General features: G+C 45.6%; 1 protein-coding gene across 1 annotated transcript in view; it reads right to left on the reverse strand.

The window, feature by feature from the left end:
* Nucleotides 1–12,519: 12,519 nt before the first annotated feature.
* The window catches only part of PDHX (pyruvate dehydrogenase complex component X), a 57,905-nt gene continuing 57,196 nt past the window's right edge, over nt 12,520–13,228 (reverse strand). The window contains exon 11 of the mRNA XM_083163891.1: nt 12,520–13,059. Within this exon, the coding sequence (XP_083020017.1) occupies nt 12,795–13,059 (265 nt within the window). The 3' untranslated portion in view covers nt 12,520–12,794. The remainder of the gene's footprint in view (nt 13,060–13,228) is intronic.

Genomic DNA, 13,228 nt, shown 5'->3' on the forward strand with positions numbered 1-13,228 from the left:
CAAGGGTGAAAAGGTACATTTGTGTAGGAATGCATATGTGTCCTCCCTAAAAAAAGATGTGTGAATGGGCCAAACATGATAAATTAGCTTGTGAACAAACATGCATAACTTTTTAAATATATATGATTTGACAGTGTCATAAGCAGATGTAGGAATCCTTTGTTAGAGAGATGAGAGTGCAATAATGTGATTGGTGGCATCTTACATCCAGAGTGTAGTCAAATCCAAATCATAGCAGATGAGATAGTGGTACAGGTCATTATTTTGGGTACTATACAAAGATTGTGTGGAAAATAGTGGTCATGGGCTTCAAACATTGCTGAAACATCCTTTGTAGGTGTTAGATGTGGTTTATGTTATTGTATCCTAAATACAAAACCTATGTTTGTATTAGAGTGAACACGTTGACACATGTCGACTTGTGTAGATTGAGTGTGCTACTGCGTAAAGTCTATGAAAGCACGTAGTGAATGTGTCTGTTTAGCAAATACCTACCTTAGCGTATAAAAAGATTCTTACCTTAAATTAAACAAACCTTTAAATGTGGAGAAGTATAGAAACATAAGCTTCCAATGTGTTTGAGTGCTGTATGTGTGGCTTGCAGGCAGTGAAATCATGGTTTGGAGTTAATAGACTGCAGCATTGCTTATTACATTCAGGTGTATGTGTTTGAGTAGTAATCAGCGTTAATTAGCCAACTCAGGCGCACGCTGGCATGCGGTATCTGTAGGGGTGGTTTGAGCTGGCGGTTGGCGGCCGCCTGTTTGGTGTCCGAAATGAACGGTGCCTTAGTCGATCGTGCGGTAGTAGCACCGCTCATTTTTGGTGCACACCCCCGTGTACGCCCATATTTACGCCCATTTTCCCTCATTATTTCGGCCGCTCCCATCAACACGCCCCTATGCCGCCCCATTACCCGTACACTCGCGTACAGGTTTTTTCGCACGTTGAGACACCGGCCGTAAGCATTGTGGAGTGTTCGCGCCGGCGCATTAGCGTATCTGCACATGCGCAGATCGTGAAAAACCCCGGGACGTACGCGTACGGCCCGGACGCTCCAACCAGAATAAGGCCCATAATGTAATGAAAACTGTTCCACAGAGCTAGCAATCCTTGCAGTAATTATGATGCGGTTGGGTGATCAGCGATGCTATAACTCTGAAGGAGGAAATTGTTCTCCAGATCACAGACAAGCCCGACTCACGGTATTTATTAGTAAAAAGCAGGATATACAGATTACAGATGTGGGAATCCGGGAGATTCCTGGAATGTGGCTCAGACAATGCTGCTGTGTTAGTACATCTCTCTCTCTCTCTCTGCGGTCCCTGGGAAGAGGGGCCTGAGTTGCTGCTGCAGAGGCCTGCAGACTATCACAACTGGGATGGGTGCCACTGTATGACTCTGCAGAAACACAGAGATGATCGAGTAATGGCCCCGCAGGAGTATGCCGGTGACGTGCTGGCCCTCAGAGGGCGCGTTACTGTATACAGTGAGCCATGTACATGTATGAGGTCATAAAGGAATGTTTACAAAGCGGCAACTGTATCCATGGAAGAGAAACACAGGAGTCCTGCGATGGGTCTAAGCTGTAACATGTGGGGGCCGAAGCTCTCCGGCCTTTCCCCACCTGACCGCAGCCGTCTCTCTACTCATCATGTCTGGGTTTAATATTAAATGCAGTCCCGCTGGATCTGCTTTATCCCGTTAATGGGCACCACCAGTAGCGGCTGTACAACAAGGCGGCTGATTAGTGTTCAGCCTTCTTCAATGCTGCAATAGTGCTTATACTGTAAGAGGACAAGACACGTCCCACATACAATGACTGTATAGCAATCATATTAGTGGAGCTATTTATTAACAACTCTGTATATGTCTGACGTACAGGCACCACTATATACTATGAACCATACCCCCTGTAACCAGTATCTCTCCAGCCAACACCAAACACGGTTAGGCCGGTTTCACACAGTCCGGCTTAAAAGCCGTGCCGCCCCTACAGTGTGTGATGGACAGCTCTGTGTCCATTCACACTGGACGGTCACGGCGCGGTCGCCGGGTAGCAGCCGGATCTTGCCTCTGCAGCGTGCGGCTGCCGGGCTGTGGCCATCCCCTCCATGATAAACTAGTGTGTGCTGCACGGCTTCCTGGCCTTACGGGTTTTCGCCATCCGGCAGGAGCCAGAGTGTGTGAAACCAGCCTTATAGCAGGAATAAGGGGACCTGATGTCGGCAGTCATCGTCCAACTGTGCTTTGGGATCTGGGCAATGGATACTGGATGGACAGATGGAGCCGGCCTCTTTCCTGCAGGGGCTGGCGATTCTATCGCCAGCTCTCGCCAGGGGCGCGCACACGAGACGCTTGCACGTGCCCCGTGGCTACGGTGCTTTCACCGCCGCCCCGCCTATCCCTGAAGTTGAGATGGGCTGGGACCTACATCGGCGCTGTCCGGAAACTGGGACACGCGTGCGTGTGAGATGCACGTTCGTCCCAGTCAGATGGAGCGCCTCTGCGCCGGTGATCGCCAGCGCAAGCATGCTCACAATCCCCAGGCAGGAACCAGGGGCACACCCTCTGTATTGGCATATCTGTCTGGTGAGGGTTTGGGGAACACACAACTGGAAACAACTGGGAATGACCTGTATCACATTATCTATCTATCTATCTAGCTCTCATGCGGATAGGATCAGTTGTAATGGAACTCGCAGCCTCCCCAGATCCCTCCCTGCTCCGGTACGCTAAAACAATGCAGGGTTACTAAAGTGCAGTACAAAGCATCTAATCTAAATGTAATATTTCATTAAACCTCTACCCATTGATAAATACAGATCTTATCAGGCAACAAGACCGTACCTGTGTATTATTTAAGTGCAATTATCCGGGAGGATACCTTTCATGTTGCAGAACCAGTTGTTTGGCTTTTACGTAATAATAATGAAGATTATCCAGTTATTGTTCCCAGTTCACAGCTCAAATGATTTACTGGCAATGACTAGAACAGGCAAAATTCACGTGGGGGGTGGTCTGATACGGGTGTGGTATAGGATCCCGACAGTCATTAGCCCGACGTCAGGAACCAGACAGTCATTAGCCCGACGTCGGGATCCCAACTGGCCGGACTCAAACAGCGGGGCGAGTGCAACAAAGCCCCTTGCGGGCTCGCTGTGCTCACCATGCTACGGGCACGGTGGCGAGCGTGGACCCCCACGAGGGAGAATAGCCGGTGGCCATCGGGAACCTGTCTGTCGGTGTTTTAACAGTCGGGATCCCGACGTCGGGTAAATGACTGTCGGAATCCCAACTTTTGGGACCCCGTCCGGCACCCGGCTGATACAAAGGTGCAATCAGGGGTGGGGGGACTGGTGCAAAGTGGACACGCCCTGGGGCTTAATGCAGAGGTACTGTACATGCGCAACTCAGATTTCACACGCAGGGCACTCGCCAATGCTTATGGAGTCATTATCACAGGAGAGGAATCTTCAGATCCTTCTCCCGCAACTTCCATCTGGTTCTGGAAACGGGTAGGGTAAGCGCTAGTAAATAATATGTACAGACAAAAGGTGCCCTTTAGCAGTGGCAGCCCAGTACCATCACATCCCAGGGTCCTGCGTCGGCAGCTGAGAAGAGTTCTGAGGTTTCGGAAGCTCGCTTGTCACAGGATATAACCACGGACAATGGAAAAATAACGTCTTCACGCTAAAGTCCCCTGAGCTGGAAATGATAAACACATTATATTAACCAGATCTGATATTTCCATTAGTCACTCTGCCGCTTGTTTCATTGCATCTTGTCGCTATGTAGCAATGCAGCACACAGACGGTTTCACAATCTCCTCAGCCGTCCAGTGCCCCCAGCTACTCCAACAAGACGTGTTCTTGGCACGGAACCTGCTGCGAGGACGCACGAGGAGAGAGAGCATCAGTTCTGACCCTATCCATGGTCACACATTCAGTTTCTTTTTAATGGAGAACTAAGATATCAGCACTGTTCTGCCCAGGGAAATCCCAGGCGTATATCCTTTCAGAGTCACCATGCATAAAAATACCTGCAAGGCAATAGAACCGCTGACGGCAGAAGTGCTTACGGCGGATACACTGCAAGGGGGGAAAGGTGAATGGTGCAGAAAGCATTGCACTTGGGAGGGGGGTTGTCCCTAGTGGACATCTGCAGTCAGGGCCAGCTCTATCATTAGGCAGCTGCCTAGGGCGCTGGGATCTGGGGGCGCCATAGAGTCTGCCTATCACACAATGGAGATAATTCTGCTTAGCGATTGGCTTAACACCGCCCCCCCCCCCCCCCCAAATCCCCTCGGTACCATGCGAGGGGATGTACGCGAACACAGCCGAAGGGGAGAGAAATTATTCAATGTTAGTCGACCATCGAATAATTTCCTCCTCCTACAGAAATAAAAAATATTTGAGTCCGCCCAAGAAGGGGCAAGTGCTGATGTCACATGACGCCAACTGCCAGCCCTGAGCAGGGAATGCCACGCCTGCATTTTCAAGGGGAACGCCCAGCGTTTCTTAAACGATGATCATAAAATGTTGGGAATTCCCCTACAGTTGCTGCAGAACTACACATCCCAGCATGCCTTGCCACAGTTTTGCTGTTCGTTCATAATAAGACAAGGAAAGGGCACGCTGGCATGTGTAGTTGCACAGCAGCTGGAGTGCCAGATATTACCCACCCCTGCCCTAAAAGGCTGTGGAGTCATTTGTTGAAAACTCCTAAATTTAGAAAACACCTGTAACGCCGTTTATCACGTGGGACTCGTCACCAATATAGAAATTCCAGGGAATGACCAAGTGTAACTACAGAGGCAGACGTAGTGACGAGCAACCACCTCCAGGCACATAGAAGGATCTTATCCTGCAGACTAAACTGCTGTCTGTTCTCGGGTTATCAGTACAAAAAAAAAAAAAGGAACAAACTTCATAATAAATATGAATATTTTGGAACACTTCGCATTGATCCCCAAGCTCATGCGATATGTAAATAAGAAGTGACTGTCTCAGCGGCTGGAAGTAAGGAGCCTGTGGCTGTCTTCATGCTCGGAGTGTGGTCGTAGCCGATACTGATGTGATGAATTAGAACAAATAACGGCCCTGCATAGAATATTCATAGAGACCGCTGGGCATTACGGAGTAGATGTACAAAGCGGCTGGTGTTCGTCAGTTTTACCAGTGGGAATTATAAATAGCAGTAACTAATCCCGCTACAGCCATAAAGACGGACAATGATAATTAGGCATCTACTCATTTGTAGCAATCCTTCAAAGCAGCATTTTTTAATGAGTCTGTTGTTTTCAGACATGTCTAGGTTTCATCAGGAAACAATGTTTATTTCCATTGCCCTTGGTTACATCATAGAGCTGCTTTCTATCATACTGGTTAGCATCACTGCTTCACAGTCTGGTCTAGAGTTCAAGGTGCCATCAGTGTGGAGTTTGTATGTCCTCATTGGCTGCGTCATACACACATATATACTGGGCACAATCAGGGCCCTTCTCCCGCCTTTGCATTTCCTACTCTTATTTAAACAATCGGTACTTATGTATTATCTGGGCTCCCATGTTAAATGCACCCCATTTTTTCATACCCCTACTATCCAACTATGCATGGAGTTGATTTTATATAGTGTGGCGAGCGCAGCGAGCCACCGTGCCCGAAGCGTGGCGAGTGCAGTGAGCCCCACGAGGGGACACGGTCTCATAAGAAAAACGGGAGCCCAGATATTACATAAGTACAAAACTATCTTTTGCCCCATTCTATGTCACCGAATCCCTCAGTTATCTGTCCCTCACCCTCTGGTACTTATTTCAGTGTTGCTTGCTGATGGAGATAACTTTATATTTATTTATTAACAGTTTCTTATATAGCGCATACATATTCCGCAGCGCTTTACAGAGAATATTTGAACATTCACATCAGTCCCTGCCCCAGTGGAGCTTACAATCTATATTCCCTACCACATGTACATGCACACACAGACATTCTAGGGTTAATTTGTTGGGAGCCAATTAGCCTACCAGTATATATATTTTTGGATTATGGGAGGAAACCAGAGCACCCGGAGGAAACCCACGCAAGTACAGGGAGAATATACAAACTCTGCACAGTTAGGCTGGTTTCACACACTCCGGCTCCTGCCGGACGGTGAAATCCCGCACGGCCAGGGAGCCGTGCCGCACACACTAGTTTATCATGGAAGGGATGGCCACAGCCCGGCAGCCGTCCCTTCCAGTGGCGGGATCCGGCTGCAGCCGTGCGGCCGGGCCGTGGCCGTCCCGTGTGAATGGACACAACAGTGTCCATTCACAACTAATATGTGCGGCACGTCTTCCTGGCCGTCCGGCAGGAGCCGGAGTGTGTGAAACCGGCCTTAGGACCATGGTGGGGATAGAACCCAAGACCTCAGCGATGTGATACAGTAATGCTAACCATTACACCATCCGAATGGGATCAGTATGAGATCCCGACGGTCGAAATACCAACACCGGAATACCAACCGTTGCAATGCCAACAAGGGGGGCCATGGATCGGCCCCCCTTGCAGGCTCGCTACGCTCCCACGCAGCGGGCCCGGTGCGTCGCTACGCTCGGCACACCAATTTAATTTTCCCTCCATGGGTGTCGTGGACACCCATAGTAGGACAGAGTGCAGGCATAGCGGCGGTCGCAATTCCGGCGTCGGGATTTTGAGCGCATCCCCTTTATATACCCTATAGATTGTAAGCTTGCAGCAGGACCCTCCTACCACCAAGTCTGTCTGTTGTTACACAGTTTGTTTTATCACTGTCTACAATTGTAAAGTGCAACGGAATCTGCTGCGCTATATAAGAAACTGTAAATAAATAAATATACCCTACACTCGTCCTATACGGTCTTGAATTGTAACTTAAGCGGTGTACAGGCTATATGATTTTTAAGAACGCCATGTATGATAACAATACCATTGTGTATATTGTTCAGTGCGTACCCAGTATATCATTAACGATGCACGCTGCCACGGATCATTATCGATATGCCCATGTTTGACGGCACTGAAGGATATCGTTTATTAAAGTTTACTGCGGGCCATTAATATTTACGCATATCGCACAGTGTGTACAGACCGTTATTGACTCCAGTTTAGCTTATTTAGCTATGTTCTCTGGAATTCGGCGCTGTGGATCCCTTTCAGCGCCATAAAAAGGACAACAATGATACACTATGTAATCATTTCTGCGCTATATAAATTGCTGCTAATGAATGAATGTGCATCAGACTCTATCGGAGGTCGAACGAGTCGCACTTCCCTCCCGGAGCACCTGGCCCCCACCCCGAAGAGGTTACGGTCTGCACACTTCCCTGACACCGCAAGCTGCACCTGATCACTGAGTACAAGTAAGAGTTGGATTCATGAGCAGATATTCTAAACAATGGCCAGAGCTAAAGTGCAGGCAAGGTTCCAAGTAGCTAATTTATTCTGAACAGGATGTCATCCAGATGATATAAATAGCAATGAGAGAACGGCAGCATCTGTATTATATAAATGCATTCCACATGGATGGAGACATTCACCGACGAGTCAGGGTGTGCGCTCTAATCTCCACGCAGAAAAGACCACATACACTCATAAATCAGGCACAGGATACACATTACACCCCAGAGGACAGCTTCTGTCATCCCTCATTGTATCAAACAATATCCCGCCAGCCACTGAGGGACTACAAGTCACAACAAAAACTACCAGACCGAGCACCGTGGCTTCCCCCCTGTATGTCCAATAAGTCAGAAATAAGAAAAGTCATTAAGAATAGGACCTAAGGTGATCCAATATCCAAGACTAATGTAAATTGGCAAAAAATTCTCCTTGAGGTTTGGTGACGTACGGGGAGGCTTCATCATGAAGAACAGTGGAAGATCTTCCGTCGGGTCAAGTTTCTGACATGGTTTTAATGGTTTGGGTTCATAACTTAATAAACAAAGAAAGTAACATAAGTATTTATGCTTTAGTTTCTCATACCTACAGTGTCTAGCTGAGGCCGGGGTCTGGGTCGACCACTAAAGATCGACACGTGTAAAAGGCCGACAGGGTCAAAAGGTCAACACAAGCCATCGGTCCAAAAGAGTTTGTCCCGAATATTGACACAGTCGGCATGGACACTGAAAAAGTGCACACTACTCTATTCTCCCTCCACGCCCTAGTGGAGGGAGGGTATGAAATATCGCCTGTTGGCACGTCGGCTCAAAAAAAAAAAAAGTGAAAAACCCATGTTGAACTTCCCATTGTTGACCTTATGCTTGTGTCCACCTTTTGGCCCTTTCGGGGGCCATTAGTTCAATTTGTATGTCTAAAATACATAGGTGTGTCGATTTTATAATGAGGCTACAACAGCCGGCCCTTTGACACCCACAGCATTTTACACCAAAGAGGTCAGGCAGGAGCTGAAGGGGGCATGACAACACAGCCAGTACAATAAGGGCATGTTCAATTGAAATGCCAAGGCAAGTTTATATAACTAAGCGCAGGAAACCAGCAGTTGGTCCTTGCTGCCGTCTAGAAGGGATACTCAACCCTTCTTAAAGAACAAAAAGAAATTACAAAAGTAGACGGCGCTAATGGACACACTTAATAATCCAATCTTTGTTAAAAATACATATATGTTTTATTATTATTATTTTATCAATCTCTGAATAAAAACAGGGCACCGGCTGGTGAGACCAAATATCAAAACATTACATACAATAGCAAACACATAAAATAATAGCACACTTTTGCAGTACTCTCCAAATGATACCAGTCGCTCACTGAGCAGCTTTTGGCGTTAGTGTGATCTGGCTTATGATCAAAGCAGAAAGAGCTAAATGGCTGTTAGCTTGATTTTTGCATGCAAAGAGTTAGTCATATATTCCTGTCCAGCAAGGGTTAATAATGACAGTTATTTATAGAGGCAGACTGCCTGTTTTTAGCATAGGAAAGAATTCCAATCTGCACTCATTGGGGAAGATGTATTAAGCCTCGTGAAGAGATAAAGTGGAAGGAGATAACGCACCAGCCAATCAGATCCCAACTGTCATATTTCAAACACAGCTGATTGGCTGGTGCGTTATCTCTTCCAAGTTATCTCCACTTTATCTCCAGTTTATCTCTTCTCCATACTTAATACATCTGCCCCATTGGCTCTTATTTAGATAGAGTTAGTACAGTAGCTCAGTCATACACAAACTTGTTAGCATATATTAATGCAGAGAAAGAAGGAGTAGTATACTTATTCTCCTGTAGCTGCGAAAGTGCTGTGTTTTGTAATCCACTTTTTAGGGGTTAGATGCCCATGCCTCAAGCGGGTTCACGGCTGTGCTGTGTCTCCGATAGCGCCAGCCTTGTCTGGAACTCTCTGCTCTGGCTTCCGGGTCTCCCAAACAACGGTGGTTCCTGTGACAGGCACTTGTCGATGACGCGTTTCCCCGCCTAGCAAGATGTCAGAGGCTTCATCTTGCTAGGCTACCTGCAGCCTAACTCTGCTATCCAACCACCTAAACCTGTAACATGCATTCCACGCAGCGATTCTAGACGCCATAGGATGCACACGGATACAAATATTGTTATTTTGATGCATAAAAATGTTACATAATATATCTGCTGTAAAACCTATGATAGACCTACACACATTCCAGCAATGCACCATAACACCAGCGGTAACATTGATAGGGAAGCGTCCTGCATCACACTAGCAGCCAATAAGGAAAGACCTAGAACATGGAGCCTTCCAGGGTCTATCTGTTCTGTAGCAAGTACATTAGATAGAAATCTCTTCAGGCACAGGTTCTCAAACTCGACCCCACGCAGTTCATGTTTTCCAGGTCACCTCTGAATTTAAAAAAATGTGACAGTTGGTGATACACAGTGCAGCTGCCGGGTGACCTGGAAAACAGACAGAGTTTGGCAGCCACTGTCTTCAGACTTATTATTGGATAACGTACTGTATAGGTCAGTCACAAAGATCGACGTACGTTTCAGCAACTGAAGATAATACCCACACAGGGGGGGTGGGGAACGTTTTCCATCAGCCTTGCAGTCAATATAATGCATGAAACACTCCAGGGTTTATACAATATTATAAAGTCTTTCTATAACCTTAAGATATTTCTATTTAATATTCCTGTTGAATAACGTACGTGTGCTAGTTACGAACGCCGACGCACGTTTCACCATCGCACCAGAATACCTACAGTAACACTGGGGGAAGTGATTGGCATCAGGTGTGTAGTTAAAAGAAGAACAGAAAGACAGTACAAAAATTGGGTTGGAATAAACCAGTTTGTAGCCAATCACAGAACTAGAACCTAAGCAGCAGCGCAGAGTATTTCAGCTTAACAAACTTGTTAAACAACATATTTATAAGTTATACATGACTGCTCCTACAGTGATTATACCATCACCTCTGGAAATCAACCAGAGGCATCTCCCTGTCCCAAATAAAAAGGCTGTTTATGTATTCTGTTCAGAGATAAAGGTGGAATGAACTGATACGTAACCTAGATCTGTCATCTACATAGAACACATTAATGGCATCTTTTAAATACCAACAGAAATATGTCTCTTATTAAAATAGAAACACACTGGTGTAAACGCCTTTGTATTCCCCACAGGCCTGACTTTCCTATGAGCTATAGCAGGATGGCCGCCACATACCTCTCATCGCCACAGACACCCGCATCAGGGTGGAACCGTCCCGGAAAGATCGGAAAGTTTATGGTCATCCTATTTTACCTGGTGTTAGGGTGACATGCAAGAGACCAGCAAGATGGGATTCTAAAGAGGTTGTGAAACTACAAATGCCGAATTGCCTATACCTGGATCACACCATCCTGTATGGTTACAGTCCCAATGTCTTGCTCACCTTTCAGACTCTGGTTAAGGGCATTTTGCCAACAATAACTGCATATATGTTTTGAGAAATCCATGTTATTTGCTAACAGACAAACAGCTAGACAGGGCTGCATGGGCACCTTCTAGAATGTAAGCTCGCACGAGCAGGGCCCTCTCTCCTCATGTACTTTTCTTAGAATATACAGTATATATATCTGCCACCCTGATAACTGCTTCAGCGTCCTGTCCCCTTATGCAACTATCCTTATTTACCATGTACTTGTCTTAAATTTAAAAAAAGAAAAAGTATACAGCGCTAGGTTTTGATTGAATGAAAAAGCTAACAATTAACTAATTGAGTACATTTATTAAATAATAATAGACATAACAATTAAATTATTTAGAGAATTCTCTTAAAAAATGAATAATGAAAAATCAATAAAAAATGGGAATTTGTTGAAAACAATCTTTGCTAACAGAGCTGGAGCAACCTATGCTAGCAAAGACTGTTTTTAACAAATTCCCATTTTTTATTGATTTTTCATTATTAATTTGTATTCTCCATTTTTTAAGAGAATTCTATAAATATTTTAATTGTTATGTCTATTATATACTAAATGTACTCAATTGGTTAATTTTGTTAGCTTTTTCATTCAGTCAAACCCTAGCGCTGTATACTTTTTCTCTTTTTTATTTACTCAATACAGGGAGCCTTACACACATTCTTATGCAGCAGCTTTAACTGTACCTGTGGTTTCTTGTTTTTTTTCCAATTGTTTCCCTTACTTGTCTTAAATTGTCTTGTACTGTAATTTGTTATTTGTTTTATTTCCTAATTTTTGTATTGTTAGGCATTGCGGCACCCTTGTGATGCAATATAAATACACAATAATAATAATAATAATAATAATGTGACAGGAGCAGTGACAGCATGACGTCAGACAGAGTTATATAATGGGAGTAGCAGCATCACAGAGATGAGTGATGTGTCAGTGAGGACAGGGCTGCATGTGATAGGGGTGAGGAGGCGAATGGAGGCAGCAGGAAGCCACAGACTGAGAGTTATATAGTGGGAGGAGCAGGGTCCCCAGCAGCACATAGTATATCAGGAGATGAGGGATGTGTTCGTGAGGACTGGGCTGCATGTGACTGGGCCGAGGAGGGGAATGGAGGCAGCAGGAAGCCACAGTCTGAGAGTTATATAGTGGGAGGAGCAGGGTCCCCAGCAGCACAGACTAAATATCTAAGGTTACAATCAAACAGAACCACAGGAAAGCAATGGTGTCAAATAAATACCTATATGAAGTAAAGCTAAACTAAACGTGCTACACATTGATTGACTTGTTAACAGTCCCCCTCCATAGTAGCCATGTTCATTAATCAATACTGCTCCCCAGCACATATTGTGGTATAGTGCCCGGTGAAAGAGGTCTGATGTTTTTTTCCCTAAATTATAAGCTGGTCACTACAGGACTTATAAGCTGGTCACTACAGGACACTTCAACCTTTCATTGCTCAACTATTTTATGAAATAAAATAAGTGTGCTTGGTCCCTGTTACCACACACATTACGCATGAGTAGAAATCTGTCCCTGGCTATAAACATTCATTGCGGTTACTTACGCGCACCCACATATCACTAGCAAATAATAATAATTCTTTGACACGCTTACATAATAACATAAGTGTATTCTAGATCATTCTCTGCTACTGGCACAATACAAATTATGACTAATGAGTGCTAGAGTCTGATTGGCTGGCGTAGGATAACCGGGTCAGTGTACAGGAAAGTCTCTGTAAGGAAGGCGCGCACCACATTACGGGTTATAATAAGTTAACTTGCTTTATTAATCCGTCCGATGCAATATTTGTTCGTTGGCGGTCATCCACACATACGGCATCTGGCTTAGCGGAGCTTCATGGACCAACACAACGTACAACCTCTCACACTAGGGCACAATTCATTGGGTTTTCCAGGTTGGTTCGGAAGCGATCCAGGAACATGGAGGCCAGTTCATCGTTGACCAGCCGCCCGTCACTGGACAAGGTAACATTCAGCAGCTGCTTCTGACAGACCTGTGGGTTACCGTCCTCATCTGCCGACACGGCCAGCTCCGTCCGGGACCGCCCAACGGCCAGGATACAGGACTGCGGAGGGTTTATCACCGCACTGAATGCAGTGACCCCAAACATGCCCAGGTTAGAGATGCTGTGACCGGTGTACGGATGAAAGAGAAAGAATACAAAACGATTTCATTATAATATACACAGTATAAAGTCAGCTGACAGATCACATACATTTAGGGAGGTGCAGTTTCAGATAACGCCTGTGAGGCTTATAAGGGTAATTCGTGACATCTTTACGTTAAACCACAGAA

The sequence above is a fragment of the Crinia signifera genome, chromosome 11 (assembly GCF_055691185.1).
Source record: "Crinia signifera chromosome 11, ASM5569118v1, whole genome shotgun sequence".
In the NCBI taxonomy this organism is placed as follows: domain Eukaryota; kingdom Metazoa; phylum Chordata; class Amphibia; order Anura; family Myobatrachidae; genus Crinia; species Crinia signifera.